At 39.9% G+C, this 19,509-nt stretch overlaps 1 protein-coding gene across 16 annotated transcripts in view; it reads left to right on the top strand.

Annotated features, from left to right (window-relative positions):
* The window catches only part of BCAS3 (BCAS3 microtubule associated cell migration factor), a 361,344-nt gene that overhangs the window by 51,064 nt on the left and 290,771 nt on the right, over positions 1–19,509 (top strand). For 15 of the 16 annotated variants that reach the window (XM_062617124.1, XM_062617125.1, XM_062617126.1 and 12 more), the window contains exons 8-10: positions 1,071–1,178; positions 4,692–4,768; positions 18,134–18,210. In XM_062617124.1, coding sequence (XP_062473108.1) covers positions 1,071–1,178; positions 4,692–4,768; positions 18,134–18,210 — 262 coding nt within the window. The remainder of the gene's footprint in view (positions 1–1,070; positions 1,179–4,691; positions 4,769–18,133; positions 18,211–19,509) is intronic. The other variant, XM_062617127.1, reaches the window with a different exon arrangement.

The following is a 19,509-nucleotide window of genomic DNA, read 5'->3' on the forward strand; positions in this document are numbered from 1 at the left end:
CTAGGAAAAATGTCTCTTTTGGGAAGGATTTCAATAGGCAGTGTCAAAACTTACTTTTTCTGTCATTTCTTTGACTATTGTCTTTCTGTGCATGTATTGTGTATTGTTTCTCTGCTGCATCCTTATTGTATGTGCCATCATCTTGAGGCATTTGAGGTAAACACTTGGCATTTGCACTCCAGTTCTCCCAAAATTTCTCGAGCAGCTTGAGCAGATCCAAAAGACAAGGAAGTGTTCTGTCAGGAATTGTGTTAAACTCTGTAAAGTAAAACAGATATGCACAAGGGGAAACACCCTCTTTTACCAATACTTACTATATGTTTGTGCAGCTGGCAATTTGTGCTCCTTCGTATTCGTTGACCTAGAAGTAGCCAACGTTTTAATGTGTTCTTGGAGGGGGAAAAAGGTGTTATGGAAAAGAACTGCCACATCAAAGCCTCTCCTCAGCTTGTAAAATGGTTTCCACCACTACCTTCCTCAGCCCTATCGGAACACTCAGCACTTTCTCCCTCTCAAAAGAAAGCAAGCCTTTTTATTAAGAAATGGACTTACTTTTATTTATATTGAAATGATAAAAGTGACACAAAGTAGTTGAAAAGATCTATTAATTCAAACAAAAGTCCATCAGCAATGTAATGTAAATTCTGTGTAATGTGTCTCTATGAAGTCAAGGCATAGGATTCAGCTGTTGCATAGAATGAAGTAAGTACTCCCTTAAGAGAGTGTTACTCTGTGCAATACTTTCTAAATAACTAGAATGTAGTCTAAAACTTCATGCCTGTCTACTGGCTTGGATATTGCTCATCGGTTCTGCTGTGGCAAAGTCTTACTTGTGACAAAGGAAACTAAGGGCTTGATGATTACTTGCACAATACAGGTTCTTGACCATTGTTGGTATCAGTTGAGTTTTAATCCTACCTTCGTGTGGAAGCCTTGTATTGGCCCTTCGTGCTGCTCAGATTGTTGGATTCTTGTGTCGTGTGCTAAATAATATAGGGAGGCTGAAATAATTTAAAAAGAATTTTACAAAACATCCTTCTTTCCATGAAAATCTTGTTTCTTCGTTTCAGCACAAGCCCACCTTACTGCTGTGTGGACCTTTATTCTTTGCGGACAGGAGAGATGGTCAAGTCCATACAGTTCAAAACTCCTATTTACGATCTGCATTGCAATAAAAGGTAAGGATGCTTACTCTACATTCTTCCTGTGTTAGGCCATGGAAGATGTCAGCATGAATACAAGTTCTGGTGTGTGTGTTCCATGACTTGTTATTATTTTAACTGTCCTTTAAGCACAGCTTTTGTTCTCCGTTTCTCAGGTAATATTTCAGTTTGAATACAGCAGTATGCTTCTCCAGTGGCTTTCATTTAAGAAGCTCAAAAGATTTTGCACCTGCAATCAGAATGATATATTTTATGTGCCTGGGTTTTTTGTATGGCAGCAGGTAGTGTACTTGCCTATGTGAAGACCAAAAAAGAGTATGAGCATGTATTGAACTCGTGCAGCTAAGGGGAGTTAGCACTGCTGAAGACAAACAAAAAAAAACCCCAAAAGCCAAACATAAAAACCTCCAAAACAAAAAAGCAACCCTGGAAGCCACAAGAGTTTTGTTTAACAGACATTTGGCTACCATTGTGTTCAAGCCAGGTTGGATGGGGCAACCTGCTGTAGTGGATGGTGTTCCTGGCCATTGCAGAGGGTTGGAACTGGATGAGCTTTAAGGTCCCTTCCAACACAAAGCAGTCTGGATTGTATCATCAAAATCTAAACATTAACGACTACATTGGGTCAAGTAGGAGTTATAGGAGAAAAGTAGTACTGTTGAACAAACACCTTTAATACCACAACTTACATAGTAACGAAGAGGGTATTTTGATGGTGTGAATGTTTAAAGAAGTAAAGGATAGGAGTTTTTGTTATCCCTGTCAGTCTGCTTATTGCAGGATGTGGGTATGATTGCTGTATCAAAAACCAGTTTCACGGGAGTGGTTGAGTTAGTGAGAGTTATGTGCCATGAATAGGTTCCTTTAAAAGCTGTCAGAGTTCAGTACTTATCTCTGTAACTGTCCCTTGAAAACTTTAAAGTTCCCTTGTGTACAGCGTGATGATAGTAAATCTTTCCAGCCTGGCCTCCTTGCAGAAGGAAAATCCAATTGTAAAAACAGTCAAGGCAAATCACCATTCAGAGTTTCTCCCAACTAAAAAGTCTTTCCAGGTGCTAATGTTTCTTTTCCTAAGTGGTAAAAATGGAAATACTTCAAAGCTGTACAGCTGTATCCAGGGTAGCAGCTTTTCTGGAAAGGATCAGATCCTGTTGTTATCCAAGGAAAGCTCACTACTTCAGATTGAAAATGCATTAAATGTGGCCAAGTGCAGTTCTTATGGTGCAGTAATCATACTATAGAGTAATGGAGTCCAAAATTTGAATTTAAAATAAAACTTGAGTTGCAGAAGAAGGGAAAACTGTCAGTTATTTATGTATTTAAAGTCCAGAATCATGCAACTGGTAGGTTTCATTTATGCAGAAAGACAGTGCATCTTCAAAGAGTAGAAAACGTTTACAGGATTGGGAATTAATTGCTATCAAATATTCCTGAGGTTTCTATATATACATTCCACGTGCACATGCATTCACATTCTTCCCATTGTTCATTGGTTAACTTGCTTTTTGGCCTTGAGGAAGAAGTTAGAATTGATATATTTTGGTTTGGCTTTTTTCTCTCCTGCAGTTAAGCAATTGGAAGATCTGTCACTTAGCTAAAACTACTGGGTTGTCCAAAACTAGTATCAATTTGTTCATGCAGAGTATCTTAATAGTAGAGACTTATAAATCATGAGGGGTGGAGAAGCATCTTCTTTCAATGAGAGAGCTACAAGCAGATAAGAAATCCTACATTAATTTCTTGTATGAGTTTTAACTCATCAGAATCCCTTTTGTTGAGTTGCATGTTCTGCCCTCTTCTTTTGGCAAGTAAGCTGCTCACTCTGAAAGTGTACATGTGCTTCCTGTTTGAAGTCTGCAGACTGGTGAACATGAAAGACTTTTGTCCAAAAACATCCCTTGATTTCTACTTTCCTTACAAGAATTTGTATTTCTTCCTTGTTTCTCGATAGAGATGCACTGATAAACAGAGCGGCCTGAAACAATTCAACATACAGAACAGTGCTTATTACTTTAATCAGCTTCTGTAGCAGACAAAAAGAAAGTGTCTGGTGTTAGACCAGCCTATTGAACAGGTTTCAGGGGTCATCTGGGGAGCTACAGATGCAATCTACATTATTAGTAAATGTGTTGGCAAAAATAATAACAAAATCAAATAGCAAGAATAATAGCAAAATCATCTGTTAGGCATGTAGATCAGTCACGCCTATCAGAGGAGCATTAGAGTTTTCTAGGTGGAAATTGTGACTTAAAACTTCTTTATATATCTGAAAACAGGTAAGGTAAGGGTATATAATTTGATTTTAGTGTATTCCTTCACCAAAGAGTCTTGCAGGTACTGAGCTCTCATGGGATAAGAAGGAGGTATTCATGTGGCAGAACAGGTAAAAAGAGGGGAAAAAAAAGAAAGGAGAGAAGTTAATAGCAGGTTTTCACACTGATGGGAGATAAGCATTGCCCTTCGTCCAAAGGTGTGTGTTCACACTGATGTGATTCATCTTTTTAAAGATGATTATTCTAATACTGTAATGTGCAGTCATCATTTTCAGATAAAGCATGAGCTGTGTATTTTAGTCATTGAGATGCAATTAGCTTTTTTGCCACATCATATCTTTACAATTAAAACTATTAGAACAGCATTTAATAATGCTCGAGCTTGCCAGCTGATTTAAAGATACTGTCTCATATTCTTCCCAATGAAAGAATAATCAGATTCTTAATTATGTCAGATTGCTGAATGTTCCAGTTAGCTCGTAGATTTTATCGCTGTATTTGTCAGCTTTCCAGGTGTTCTTTCATTTCAGGAGTTTAAGAACTTGGTTTTGAGAAGTCATCAATGTAGGAGAAGATGTACTCTAGTCCTAAAGCCTTCAAGATGCTTCCCTTTCAAATTTGCATCTTTGGCTTCTGTTTGTGTAGACAGTACAACATTTCATGCTTAGTTATCATGTGGCTGATGTTCTTTGTTGTAAGCAGTGAATGGATATTTTGCAACAAAAGCATGTGCATGTACAAGTGAATACATAAACATACACCTGTACTTTTGCTAATTGACACAAATTCTGCTTCTCTCCACTGTATTTGTGTCCTGAAATATATTCTTGGTATGAAAAAAAATCCCTGGTTTTAGTAAATAAAGCGGTTTAATAAATTTGCAGTGAGATGGGCAATGGGATTATTTCAAACTTAGCTTGTGTTCTACTGATTGTTGATTTGATTGTTATTTGAGTCATCAAAAGTAATTCAGGATCCTTGCAATCCCATTCTTTGTGTTTAATGGACCTTTTACTGCAGGAGGTGTATCATAAATACGCTGTGTTGTTCTGTATCAGATCTGTGTACTTCCTGAAATGAAGGTTATGTGGTTGGGATGAGAGAGAACTCTCAATAACTGCCATGTATTGGTAACCTAGCAGTCTATCACTGTAGAATTTATATTGATGCTTTTGAAATAATTACATTTAGATATTGAATCTTTAACCCAATGCATTTAATGTTTAAAGCGCACGTTCCATTTCTGTGTTTTCAGGATACTTGTTGTAGTCCTGCAAGAGAAAATCGCCGCCTTCGACAGCTGTACTTTCACCAAAAAATTCTTCGTTACAAGTACGTATCTCATTGGGTTCAGTCTCTTTGCTCTTGGGATGGAGTGAGCGAAAACAGATGGGGTTTAAATTTTAGTTGTCTTTTTTTAAGATTTCTGAATGCTCAGGGCAGGTCCCCATGACTCCAGTTGGAGCTTCAGGAAATCTGTCGCTCCCAGAAACCTCCCAGATGTTACTTCGTGAATCTTTGGCTCTTTTGCATATGTATTATTGCTGTAACAAGCTTCTCGCTGGTGTGAAGAGCACCTACACAGACATCCATAGGTAGCTGAAAAATTCTTCTGGTCAGTCTGCACAAATAAGTGCAAAATGCTCAGGTTTTGAGTTTCAGGTCGTGTGCATGAGCAGCAGTTAGAAAACACGTCAGTGGCAGTCTGCCTGCTTTTCCTTTTGTGTTGTTCCTTAGGCTCAGGTACGTTATTTTTTTAACATGTCCTTGCTTTAGCAGGCCCCAAAGCTCAAGCAAACCAGTGAAGTGTTGTAGTAGAAAAACTATACACACCTGTTTGCCTGCACATGCTTTCACGTGTCTTGAGCATGAAGCAACTGTTTGCTCAGGCTCTCCTCTGTACCCTTCCACTTGCCCCTCAATAGGAGGTGGTTGATTGTAGTGGGTAAGGTTCTCACCAAAAGCTGTTTATCTACCCTATATATCCCTTTGCTGCTTCAACATCTGTAACACAGTAATCAATACATTAGTTGAGAAAAATGGTATGTTTTCTATTGCTTGTGCTCTGCTCTCTCTCAGGATTTGGTTAGGATTAGGACGTCATTTACCTGCTCCCAAGAACAGTGTGTGTTGTAATGCTGAACAGCAAGGAAGTATTCACCCCCCCCAAAAAGAGTAGTTTATTTTTCAAGCAGTTAGTGACTATTGTTTCTGTTTATAGATTAGAATAGCCTCTTAAAATCTATAGATTACGGAGGGATCATAGTTTACTTTAGAAAGATCAGAGTCTTATTGTTTAATCTTAAACTTTCTGGATGTATTTTCAGTTGCAACTGGAAAAGTTCTAAGTTGGCTTTCTCTATTATCTGTATCTTTAATGAAACATCTAGTTACAAGAAGCTGTTTCTTACAACAGCTTGAAGCAGCTTTATGCAGTAATATTAAAGTTGCCAATAGGTGTCAGTTTCTTCCTATACATGGCTGTAGGGTACTAGGAATCCGCCGGAGTTCAGTGAAGGAAGGCAAATGGGAAAAGACTTGTGTCCTTCTCCCTCCTTTTTATTCCACCAGAGAGAATTAGGGTACAAGCCTTGCTTTATTTTAGATAGAAAACCAACCTAAAAGACTGACTGCAGTGTGTATTTGGCAGTTCTCGTGCTTTTCTAATGTCAGTGACTGGTTGGGGTTGTTTTGTTGGGTTTTTCTAAAGATACTGCAATTTGGTTTTAAGCATGAATCCCCTGAGCTGTATTCTGAGGAGCAGGAGTGTCCTGTTCCTCATTGTAACCTGCGATTGGCAGTGCATTTTTGTGGGACGGCGGTGGAATTGAAAGAGGATAAAATAGAGCTTTTGGAGATACTTCCCAAATTGTTTGACTATCCAAACTCCTGACTTGTCACTCTTCACAGTGTATTTTTCCAGCTGTGCTACGCTTTAAATATGGGAAACTCAGGGTGTTCTCCTAGTTCTGGGGTTCCAAAGCTGGGTTAAAGACACCCCTCATTTTGTACTGGGGCATTCTGGAAAGCTGTGGGACCTGACAAGCAGTCAGAGCTGCTGCCACCACAGCCCTTTCCCTGTCACCCCCCAGCTTGCCTGTGGGGTGGGACTGGGCACGAAGATGTGGGTTTTTTTTCCCTAGATGAATGAGTTTCTTGGGCCTGTGCTGGTGAATAGCTGTCGTGAGGATTTTGAAGCTTAGTTGTTTCACTTAATAGCTTATGCTATCAAGAAGGTGTTATGCCCTGGCATGTTGAAGGCTGCAGTAAAGCTTTTGTCTAAGCTTTCAGGTTTCATATATGCTGAAATCTTTGACCTAAGAGTTTATCTTTAAAAGCTTAAGTTACTCTGTGTTTGAAATTTGATGTAAATGAGCTACCTAGTTAACTGCATAGATTTTTGATAGTCAGCAAACTGGCCAGCAACTTTTGCTGCCTTGTTTTAAAGTATGATTTGGGAAAGGGCATTATCAGTTTAAATTGCAGAAATTGCAGAATCAGTTTAAAAGGCAGAAATCCCGGAAAGTAAGCTTGGCAAAAGGCCTGATAGGGCTCCTTGTTTCCATTATTGGAGCATCCCTGCTCTGCAGGACAGTCAGGCAGCATCGTGTCTGGACCCATCCTGGTGCCCCTAAGCTGAACAGTGGCAGTAAGAATGTCACTGCCTGCCCAGAGAGTTTTTCACCCTGAAAAAGATTCTCAGGTGTGTTATGTGCCTGCTTTTGGTCAGAAGTGGTGGCATAAGAGGTCAAAAATATGAACTGAGGATCACTGGCTCCTGGAAGGCGTTCCTGTTACTGTGTAAGCCACTTTGTAGGGAAGGAAAATCTTTTTCAAGGAGATTTGGTGATGATGTGGAAATCACATCTTCCATCCCTACCAGCCAAGTGGTGTGGAGCGGCAGAACCTCACTGAGGCAGCTAAAAAGCAAACAGAAGTAATCAAAAGCTCTAGTCCATTTTGTTGTCCATTTATGCATAGAGACTGAATGCAGAATTTGCTATTCAAAACAGTGTCAGGATTTGTGAGATTTGGTGTTCATCAGAAATGCTAATGCAGCTGTGTTGCACGTGAGTAGTAGTTGTGTTTTTGTTTTTGTGGTTCAATGTGTAGCTTAATATATTGTTGTAATAAATATACCATAAAATATTCAGGATGTAGAACATGATCAAGTTTATGCTGCTGTTGGAATGTTTAACTCCTGCATTTCCTGAGTTTTCTCGAGCAAATTTGACACAGTACTAATGTTGCCTTTTCCTACATGTGATTAGATGGAAATGTGCTCATTTGACTTGAATGGCAGAAAGCCAGCACATTTTATTTGAGCCTTTTGTAGCAAAACCTACAGTGTACAGGTGTTCCAGTCTTGGTGTGTGAATTTAAGGCAGGTGTTTAAACTTGCAGGAAAAACATACAGTAGATACTATGGGAAAAAGACCAGGATGTCCTATAACCTTCTCAGTGTAGTTTTAAATGCCTGCTAAGGAAAGGCACAGCATCAGTCTGCAAAGAGCTCAGGGCAGTTGCTCTCACTCTGTTCTCTACTGGGCCTACGCTTGGAGCCAATGCTGTTTCGTTAAGAAAGGACTCGCATCAAGGGGAAGATAAAGCCAAACAGTGATTTCACATCCTGCACTGTTCTAAGCGCTCATGTGGCCAAAGTAAAAACAATTCACTTGCTGCTTCAAAAACGTGTTTCCTTTGGTAGCTGTGAATGTCCAGGTGTGGATTTGAAACAGAGTTTGAAATAGTTGAGGGTTTTATTGTGGTTCACTTAAGATTTCCTTCAGAGCCTTTTTCAACTACTTCATATGACTGAACAATCAGCAATGAAAGTGATGTACAGGCTTTTTTTCCCCCTACTTTGCTTTACACAATAGATGCAGAAAAGCTGAATTTCATTGATTTCTGTTACATCAGTGCTCCCTCAACCCTTCTCCAAAAATGCTTACTTAGTGGAACGCTGATGATTATGAATATGGCCTGATGGGTACTTTCTTCGCTGTAAGAATATCCCTCCCACCCCCTGGGCCCTAAGTAAAGATTATCACAGATAACATCATGCATGTGGCATTATCTTTGTGTCCGATAACAAGTGCCTGCTCAGTTTCTCTGGCCCTTCCACTCCTCATATTGATATATTCTCCATCCATTATTCTCTAGGGATGAAGACAGTTATTGCAGCCATTAGCTGGCACCACATTTCTATTGATGCCGTACAGCTAGAGCCTTAAGAGGTAATTTTCCAGATTTTAGTCAGAGTATTTTATTGTATATAAAGTCTCAAAAGACTTGCCTAACCACAAGCCAAAAATTATTCACTGTATGTTATAGGCACCTTACCTGCACCTCTTAAAATGAATAAAGAACCCCAAACCAAACAGTGTTTAATGTTTTAATCTGCAATTTGGATTTGGTGTACCTGTTTTCACTGACAGTAACACAACAGGAATAATACAGTGGTTGCAGTTTGTCACAGGTCTGATCTGGAAATCATCTAGGCTGTCTTGGACGTTCTTGTTGGCTCTGTTAGGATTCCTTTTCCCTGATCGGCACACAGGGAGCAGTTTGATCTCTTTACTTTGAAGTGGAAACACTGGATGTCTTATGAAAAGGTTTTTAGTGCCTCAAGAGTTACACTCTTCAAGGAGTTCTGTTTGTGTGTTTCCCTTCTCAGCTGTGAGCTGCAGCATTTATCCTGGCTATCCCACATGGTACTGTAATTGATAGGATTCGTGTGTCTGTGGAGGGAGACTTCAGTTTAGATCTAAACTTCTTAAGGCAGGTAGGAGATGAGCTCCTGATTCACAGTATTGTCTTTATCAGTGAAGAGAAGCCAAGCACATTGCTGTGGGTTGTATATAAGCAGCATTTATATACTCAAACATACATATATATTTGAATATATACCCCTTCGTGTAATGTGTAACTGCCTTCCCAGAGAAATGTTGGTTTGATCTTGCTTTTACTTTTTACCAGCATTACTTGTAAGAGTGTTTTTCCCTGAAAGTGGGAATCGGTGCATCACTGTTACAGGATGATGCTGAAATACTTCTTGGAAAGGTCTTTAGGGCAGTGGGGAAGGTTTATGGAAACAAATGTCTTTGTTGCTTACAGGGTGGTTTGCTATATTGCAGGAAAGTGTAAATACAACGGAAAAAGAGTGTAAAGACAGAAAGCAGGCATTGGTACCCAAGATGTAGCATATCTATCGTATCTCCTGCTTTTGACAGCTTAAAAATTATCTGTAGAACAGCAAGAGCTGTTTGTTTCTGTGCAAGTTATTTTTATCTAGAGCACCCAAATCCTTAAAGGCCAAACCATGCCACTTTTCACATTGCCCTGTAGAGAAAGAACAACCTCTGTGCTAACATTATTATCTATTACTGTCCAATTCTCTGAACAGAAAAGAAAGTAAAGCTGAGATTAAAATAGTTTGTCCTGCAATCAGTCAGATTTGTGCTAAATTAAACAACCAAGCCTAATGAACAGATATTTTTAGTCAAGCTCTGGTGTTGGTCTCAGACCTGTTAGAGGAGCATTAAAATACTTAAAACTGCCATGATAGAATTGGCAGGAAAAGGAGGTCTCTGTAGGAATAACAACAGTAGCAGTAACAATAATAATAGCAATGGTAATAATGATGCTATTAATGATTAAAAAAATTGCATCTGTGGTACTTCCTTAGCCTCCTGTGAAGGAATTTTGGTCTTCTGATCCAGGACAGCGCAAGATGCGAGTCATAGCAGGGCTGGGCCTGTTGGGAATGTGACATGTATTATGAGTGTTGCCCTGTAAAGGTGGGTGATGACAGTGCATCATAGAATCACAGAATGACTTTGGTTGGAAGGGACCTTAAAGCTCATCCAGTTCCAACCCCTGCCATGGGCAGGGGCACCTTCCACTAGAGCAGCTTGCTCCAAGCCCCTGTATCCAGCCTGGCCTTGAACACTGCCAGGGATGGGGCAGCCACAGCTTCTCTGGGCACCCTGTGCCAGCGCCTCAGCACCCTCACAGGGAAGAGCTTCTGCCTAAGAGCTCATCTCAACGTCCCCTCTGGCAGGTTAAAGCCATTCCCCTTGGCCTGTCAGTTCCTGCCCTTGTAAAAAGTGCCTCTCCAGCATGCAGCATTTGTGGCTTTACTTTTAGATGGGTTTTTTTCAGTGTTTTAGGTAGCAGTAGTGCCACTGTGATTTGAAAAGGGAAGAATGCCTGGGATGGCAAGTGCGGTTTCACAGTAGGGTGCATCCTGCTGGCTTGCTCTTTTTTTTGCTCAGTTTTTATGGGTGATACTTAAACAGAAGGAAGTACAAGAACAATAGAAGAGTTCTGGAAAGTATGTGACAGTGTGAGAGTAATAACATTTACATAGAGCCTTTCATCTAGAAGGAACCCAGAGGAATTTATAAACATTATTACTTCATACAGTTTATAAACAAATAAATTCAGTTTGCTTGGTGATGTAAGAAAAAAACCTCCCAAAACAGCCAACAAAAAGTATTAGATGAAACAACTTATATGATTTGTTTTCCTTGGAATAAACAATGCTTTTGCAACAGCAGCATCACTCTACCCATTATTTATTGTATATTCCCTTTTTGTGCTCTCTGTCATGAATCTCTTTTCTGGCTACTTTGGATCACAAGACTGAAGAATGTAGTTTTGTAATTTCATTACTATGGAGTGCTGTATATTTCATAAGATCTAGAGAAAACTGCAAATTGGTTATGAGCTACATCGAGTGAACAAGAAGCAGCATAGCTTTAGTGGCTTATTGTAGCTTTCTGTTTAAAATGCCCCCACAAAACACCAGTTCTTCACAGGTTTTTGCAGTGATACTTGGCAAATAGCTCAGATGATAAAAGGCAAATAATTTGGGTTGAAGAGAGCTACCCATTTTGGAGTTTGCTCAGAAAACTGTGTTTAAAAACACTCTACACTTAAGATGACCGATGGCATCTTTAAGGAATCTCTTCACATGCTGAAACAGAAAAAGCTCTGATGATCCAGTAATCTGCTTGCTCACTAAGGTTTCATATAGTTTTGCCTTAGGATATAGGTTTGCCTTGGAGATCTCTGCCTTTACCAGCGTTCCTTGGGTTTGCTGATTGTGCCCTACCCCAGTGTTAACCTACTCAAAGGAGATACAATTTCTTCCATGGTTTGGGATAAGAGATAGAATCCTAAGATTTTATACTAATAGTGCCCATACCCATATATTATATAAGCTTTCACACAGAGATGTAGCTTGAAATAAAACTGATTTATTTTGATGTGCGTTCCTTACAAATACAAGGTGTGGAATATCCATTAAAAAAGATGTAATAAATAGTTAAAACTGATAACAAAGAAAGGATGAGTATGCATCAGTGCAGAGGGAATCAGGGAGAACTGAGGAAAAGAAATCTGTGAAAATTCCAGGAAAAGGAAGTTTTCCCCACTGGAATGGGTGGGGAAGACGGAAAAGAGCTTCCAAAAAAAGTGTTCATTACAAAGTAAAACCAAAGTCAGGATAGAGGGGTGAAAGCCTGGCAAAAATCACAGGCAGATTATTATGGTTGGCTGCATCAAAAGGAGCGTGACCAGCAGGTCAAAAGAGGTGATCCTGCCCCTCTACTCTGCTCTTGTGAGACCTCACCTGGAGCATTGTGTGCAGTTCTGGTGTCCTTAACATAAAAAGGACATGGAACTGTTGGAACAAGTCCAGAGGAGGCCACGAGGATGATCAGGGGCTGGAGCACCTCCTGTATGAAGACAGGCTGAGAAAAGTTGGGGCTGTTCAGCCTGGAGAAGAGAAGCTGATGGAGACCTCATAGCAGCCTTCCAGTATCTGAAGGGGTCCTATAGGGATGCTGGGGAGGGACTCTTCATTAGGGACTGTAGTGACAGGACAAGGGGTAACGGGTTAAAACTTAAACAGGGGGAGTTTAGATTGGATATAAGGAAGAAATTCTTTCCTGTGAGGGTGGTGAGGCACTGGGATGGGTTGCCCAGGGAGGTTGTGAATGCTCCATCCCTGTCAGTGTTCAAGACCAGGTTGGACGAGGCCTTGGGTGAGATGGTTTAGTGTGAGGTGTCCCTGCCCATGGCACAGGGGTTGGAACTGGATGATCTTAAGGTCCTTTCCAACCCTAACTATTCTATGATTCCATGGTTCTTGCTGGACTGTAAAAATAGGTGTAGAGAATAAGAGTTCTTACAATGCATCATGAAATTACAAAGCAGCCGGTAGTTTCTTAAGCCATTGGGATGTGTTTGAAGCAAAGCAGTGTTGTACTGATTTGGCTTTTCATTCCCTTAGCTTTATTCATTCACACATTTATTTGCAAGAGTTTCCTGCGTGTCATTTTACAGTGCTTTGGAGTGAGGTCTGAGAAGGAAGGAGGGCTGTGCTCTGGGTAAGGAGCCATATTCAATCACAAGGTCACCGTTACGTAAACTGCAGATGAGTTCTGACTTAGCTCAGACAAGGTCTGAGTGTTCACCTCAGGTTTTTCTATAGTGGCATTCTAGTGTGTTTTTAGGTCTGAATACTTTGCCATGAGAAGCAAGTCTTCAGCTCTTCATTACCAGGATGTGCAGGATGGTTCTGAAGAAGGACCAAGAGAAAAAATGACAGCCTTAATTATGATAGTGCTCACTTCTGGGGTGAAGTGTTATTAAAAGCTGCTGCTTTTAATTCCTTTTAATTCCTTTTTGTTCCAAAGGCTGCATTATGTGTTTTATTTAACCAAATCATGTTTCTAGGTATTATATTTTATATATAAGTAGAGTCCCTTGGAACACATACATTATCCATACTTCATGAATGAGAAGGGCACATGCATAGAGCATATCCAGAGATCTCGATTGGACTTGTCACAGTGTCGTGGATGACAGATGTACAGCTCTGGTCCTTCTGAAGAGCCGACGTGTTGAAAGCTTGGATGCCTGTAGACTTTTAGTTTCCTATGGGATTCCAAAGACTTTATGTTTGGATGTGAAGTAGCAAAATGCCTGGTTTTTATGGATATTGGGATTCCCTGCAGTGTTTCAGCCCCAACTCTCCATTCCACAGTGGGCTTTTAGGTTTATATATGGGCTTATATATGTATGTATATATTTTTTAGCTTTTTGTCTCATGCAAAAGCTGTGGAGCTTGATGAAGAGTTGCCCCAGTAGAAACAGCTCAAGTTCTAATAGTGGCATGTTTTGTGATTTATTGGCTTAATCTGTGTTATAGCGGAAATGACTTTTAATGGACCTGTGCCTCTTAACAGTATTTTTTCCCCATGCACTGTTTGTTTAAAAGCCAAGTGGGAGGAGAGGAACGTGTTGCTTTTCTCTTCTTGGCTGCTGTCTGTGCATTCACACTGCCATTACTGAAGCTAGAGGATGAGCTTCCTGAAAACAATGTAAGAGAAAGACTGAAGCCTTCGTTTGCTGTAGGAGCACAGCCCAATGGAAAGACCCATGTCAGAAAAGAGGGTATTTGTGTGAATTTCCAGAGATGAGCAGAGGAGGTGATTTGCTTTATTATGGGCGTGTTGATATGAATCTCCAAAGGGTGGTAGAGGTTTTCATAAAAGTAATTGAAATGTAATGTAAAATAAACATGCCTTCTGTTTGCTCCCTCAGGAAGCAAATATTTCAGTGGCTTTTTGGAGAGCTTTAGGTAACTTCTAGGGTTCCTGTATTCTCAGGAAAACCAAATATAGAAAGTCAGCACAGCAACAAGTGAGGTAAACCCATCTTCGAGTCCAGTTAATCACAAACGATGTGTTTATTTCAGATTATAATTTTATAACTAAAGTATTAAAAAAATTAAGTAGGGGGAAAGAAACTAAGGAACTGTAATGCTAAAGAATTTACCTACAGTGCGGTTTGGCATAGGGAACACTTGCATCTTGGAAATGGGAAAACCAAGGCACAGAATGCGAGTTACCGAGTGCTGCCCATGAAATCCGCAGCTGTTATCCAGGTCCCTGTTTGCAGGGTGCCTAGACCTCATTTCTCACTCATCAGTGCTGCCCAGGCCAGCAGTAGTTGGAGTTCTTGGGCATAGGAACATAATCAGGTCAGCAGAAAAGCTTGCACTTCGATTCAGGTTTTCAAAATAGCATTTTCCTATTTGGCTTTCACAGCTTTGGAGTGGTGCCTTTCCTCAGTGGGCCGCTATGAAGCACAGAGGGAGAGAGTAACTGTGGCCTCAGTAGGTTTTCACCTATGCTTTTGTGGGTGATAGTCCCAGCAAAGCTTATTCTGAGATCAGATGTTGTTTAGTACTTGCTTGATGCGCTGTACTTTTGGAAGGACTTTCCCTGGGTGATCTTTTCTTGGATGACCTCTCCATACTGTCATTAAAACTTGGACACATTGGTCTTCTTGACAGTTAGTTCTGCATTCTCATTATGTCCATTCCTATTGTAAACATGCTAAAGTTGCTGCTCTTACTGCTTAGGATGGATTTTTCCTCTGTTGTTTTGAAGTTTTAGTAGAGATGGAAGTTAATCTTTAAGAGAGTGAGGCTGGTAACGATTGGATGGCCGAGCTGGATGGGTCACGCTGGGTCTGTCTTTTCATGTGCCTGGTAGATGATGTTCTGCTGACTCCAGCTGGTTTTTTGGAAAGCAGAAAAACAATTTGTTTTTCCTTCCCATAAAGTATAACCCTTTGTTTATCCTTGTGCCGCCGCAAGTTTCCATAATGCAGAGACTTGCAAAGAAAAGAAAGGGAGGAAATAGCTCCTTTTTTACACTGTTCTTCGTATCGGAGAAGAGAGTTTAATACCGAGTTGAATTGTTGACCTCTGTGGAGGTTATTATTAGAATTGGCTGATTTGTGTGTGGGGCTGTGTCTGATTGACTGAGTCCAGTTTATGGAACAAACTACCTAGAGCAGGCTTGGTGAGGCCAGTTGCAGTTTTTCTAAGGGACTTTGATTTGATTGATTTTTGATTTTTGAATAATACTTTTTTGCAGGTCTTCATTAAATTCAGTTCACTGAAGTAATTGAGAACAGCTCCATTTTCCAAGCAAGATGTTTCAGTTTGTTTCACAGTGTTGAATTGCTTGGGCTTTGTCCCTACAGTGCATCTCTGATGCTGGTACTCCTTTGTTTTCTGCCATGAGGATGTTACGAGCTGCTTGCAGAGTTTGGGAAATCAAGGGAAGTTTGGGAAAGTTCACTGTAGAGAGTTATATGATGAGGGCTATCATCCGACAGCTTTTAATGCTATATTTCATACATAAAGGGAAAGAAATAAATGAAGTCTGGGGGACCTGGATGTCTTTACTGACCCAGTTAAGAATTGCGGAAGCAGAAGTCAGCATTAAAACCTTACTGGGCCTGATCTATAGTGTCATCGGAAGAACACGTTTGTATTTACAACCAAAGGTTGTATTCACAACCTTTTTTCACTTGCTTTGTTCCTTAAGAGGCTCTGGCTACCCACATTTTATGCACTTCTGGAATGCAATAACAATTGTGGCATCATCTCTTCAGAATTCGTTTTCCTTCCTGAGATCAAGGCAGCGATAAGGCCTTACAAAATACTCACTTGGTTTTGCTTTCCTGGCCTGAGATGGATTTAATTGGATGAATTGCTGCTTTTCTCCTTCCATTGCTTTATGACCTTTGAAATAGCTTGCTATGATCTTTCAAATTTTGCAATACCCTTGCTGCTCCACTCAGAAAAATGAAATAGCTGTTTATGTTTGACAGCAGGAACAGGAGAGCAGCTGTTTCTGCACGTGCCCGACCAAGTGCTTTCAAATGTGTCTTTCAGTGTTGTCAAATGCCAATTTAAACTTACACCTACGTGCTGTAATAACCACCTTCCCACACGCCTTTCTCACTGTTTTGCAAGCATTTAAAATAACGCCGTTAAATGAAAAGTCTGTTATCCTCACTACATCTTCTGGACCATTCTGGGACCTGTGCGAAAAGACCCTGATACTTGGAAGAAGAAGGTGGTGAATAGGTTTGCTTTTTATCCCTGTGGTTGACAGATGAGTATCAAGAGTCTAACGTGAGAGGCTTTGAGGAAATAGAAGCATAGGTGGCTGTGTCTTCTTTATGTTGCTTCTCAGAACGCAGTGTAGTACATTAGGTGATAAATTGCAGTTGTTGGCTGTATGTGTTCTAAAATGCTGTTTGCCTGATCTCAGTGCTCCTTCGGCCTCTGCTGCAGGATCAGCCAACCAGGGCTCCTTTAAATTAGACACACATGTCTATATGTTTTTAAACAGTTTGTTTCTTGGCCAACCAGTGAGAGAATATGAATTACTACATTGTTTGTATTAGACTAAGAACTGATGAAAACGGAGATTAACCGTTTGCTTGATAGGCCCCTCCTTCCATCCATTCTCCCCCCCATATGCAGTATTTTTTTCATATATATATATATATATATATTTTAGTGTACCGGACTGGATTTAAGTCTAGTAAATGATGTTACATACATAGCTGATGGTCCCAGTTTACTACTTGAATTTCGAACACTCAAGCTCACATCTTGTTATCAGGGCCCTAATTAGTAAACAGGTTTGTGGCTTTATCCTTGGGACTTCAGGATCTGAACTTTCAGGCTCTTCCCTTGACAAAGGGATGCCACTGAAATCAGGCTGCTGGAACCACGCAGCGTGTTTGCAGTGCCAGGGCTGGAATACAGAAATTCAGATAAATAGTAGGATTTGAGTGCTGAACACAGGCAAAGGTTACAGATTGATGTAGAGAGAGCAGCCACCCGTCTGAAATTGCTTAATCTAAAATGATGAAGAACAAGGGGAGGGGAGACAGGACATGGGAATAGGACAGTAACAGCAGTTAGGGTGACAGTCACCTTGCTGCTTCTAGTTGTGGTTTACTTAAGCTTTTCGTTTTGTTCAAGCATTATCAGATCGTTTTCTAGAATTTTAAATTCTGTGTTTTTAGTTTTAACAGTTAATTCTGGGCTGTTATTTGGGGAGATTTTTAAAAATTCATTTAGTCTTTTAATTCAGACTTTAATATTTTAAGTGGCAGTTAACATGGGCCCAATTCATTTTAAGCCCTGCCGTATTTTTGTTCACAGTTACTTTCAGTAGCTTTCTATTACACGTATTTTCACCTTTTAATACTCAGAAATCATTTGCTATTCTGTGTTCACGTATAAATCTGGTTTTAATGATAATGTAAGGGTAATGAAAAGCAGGTGAGCAACGGAAACTTTGTCACTGATTTGAAAGGAATTACCAGTTCTCTCCCTGTGTAAAGTTTAGTGGTTGCAGAAGTATCTTCACAGGCTAAGAGCTTGCTTATAGAATTATTAAAAACAAAACCAAAAGCGTAATACACCCTCTCTTACCACAGAAATCTGGAAGAGCTTGCAGTGAACTGTAACTGTTGACCAACAGAAAGATGTCAGTCAAGTTAATTAAAATGAGAATATACAGAACCAATCCAGTCAAACTTGAATATTCCCCTCACCCGCTGTATGGAAATGGCATTAAAAAAATGCAAACATAAGGAGAAACGAGTATTTACACATAATTAACTGTTCAAAATAGCTCCTCTAAACACAGCCTTATCTTCAGGAACAAAAATGCAAGCATTTACTGAGTGATATTGGCAATTGGAAGGTTTTTGTTTAGACTTTTTGTTTTCTTGGCAATAAATAAAATTCTTTGTAAGAAGTCATTAAGATATTTCTTAATGTTGCCTTTTAAAACTTTGCAGGCTGCTATCCTTGCCCAGGGCCAAACATGAACCCTATCGCGCTTGGAAGCCGCTGGCTTGCTTATGCAGAAAATAAGGTAAGGAAAGGTTTCATTTAGAAGAATACGTCTCTTTGGTTCTAGATTCCATTCTGGTTTTGTATATGGGGGGATAAGGAGAAGAAAAAGTCTCAGAAAACAGCTATGAGAGAAAAATGATCTGTAAGAGAAGTTGCATAACGATGGCGACCTGATCTTTGCCCCACACTGTGCTTTGGTGTTCATACGTGTCCCGTCTTCACTCTGCACATTTGATTTAAACTCATGAACTTGGAAGGCAGAAATACGTAAGTAGCACAGGCAGAGAAGACCACTCCCAACATGTGTTAGCAGCGGGGTCCCTCAGTAATCAACCCATTTTCATTTTAAATTTTAAAGCACTTAAATATAGACCCTTCTGAAAGGTGGGCACGTGAGGATTCCTAAATTCTACTTGAGGAAACTGAGTCTGGACAGAGGCGCTGGGTTTCTCTGAAACAACAGAGCAATGCACTTTGGAGATTAGGAAATAACATTCAAATGGCCACTTTTTAATGTATTTGCTGGAAATATTAGGGAAAAAAAATGAAACTGTCACAATTTTTCTTACTTCTGAAGGCAAGAAAATAGAGCCCGAGCAAAAAAATTGCCACTGTTTTTACCCAGCCCTAGGCCAGAGAAATGATTGTGTATTTAAAGTGTTTGAAGACTTTAAATTCAACTCCTTATGCTTGATTTTTATTTCAAAGCAGATGTTCTTTCTCCCTTCCACCTGCGACTGGAATAGCTGTTTCTAGAGCTGAACCAGAAATTATTAGAGGCAGACTTGAGAAATGTATTTATTGTTACACCTTTTCAAGCACAACTGATTTCTCTCCAAATTCAGGCCTGCTTTGCCTTTAATGCTGTGCCTAAGTGGCTCGGTGTAAAACTTAACCAGTCAGCCTGGAATTTAAGGAAGTCCTGCTGCCAAATATGTAAGCCACTGATCAGCAAAAGAATTCTATCACAGAAGGAATTTAAATGGCTTGTGTGTTCCCAGTTGTATTCACTGCGGACTTCCCCTTTCTCCCTAGTTTAGCTATTTTTATTTAAATAATGAAATTTAAGCAGGAAAGGAAAGTATCGAAATAAAAGCATCTTACAGCAATATTTAATTTTCTTTTAGCTAAACCAGTTAAATGGGCAGCATGTTCTGTGTACAACAACAATTACCTATAGGGGTCTTTTCCCATTTTATTTAGCCAGAATCACAGATTCTATTGTTAATTAGAATTCAAAGGCAAACATTATTTTGGTGGGTTGATGGCAGGTAAAAGAGTCTTGTTTTGATTTATTAATTTGGAAGGAAGGCAATAC

The sequence above is a fragment of the Pezoporus occidentalis genome, unplaced genomic scaffold, assembly GCF_034315485.1.
Source record: "Pezoporus occidentalis ecotype Australia unplaced genomic scaffold, CSIRO_AGI_Poc_V1 ctg192, whole genome shotgun sequence".
Lineage (NCBI taxonomy): Eukaryota > Metazoa > Chordata > Aves > Psittaciformes > Psittacidae > Pezoporus > Pezoporus occidentalis.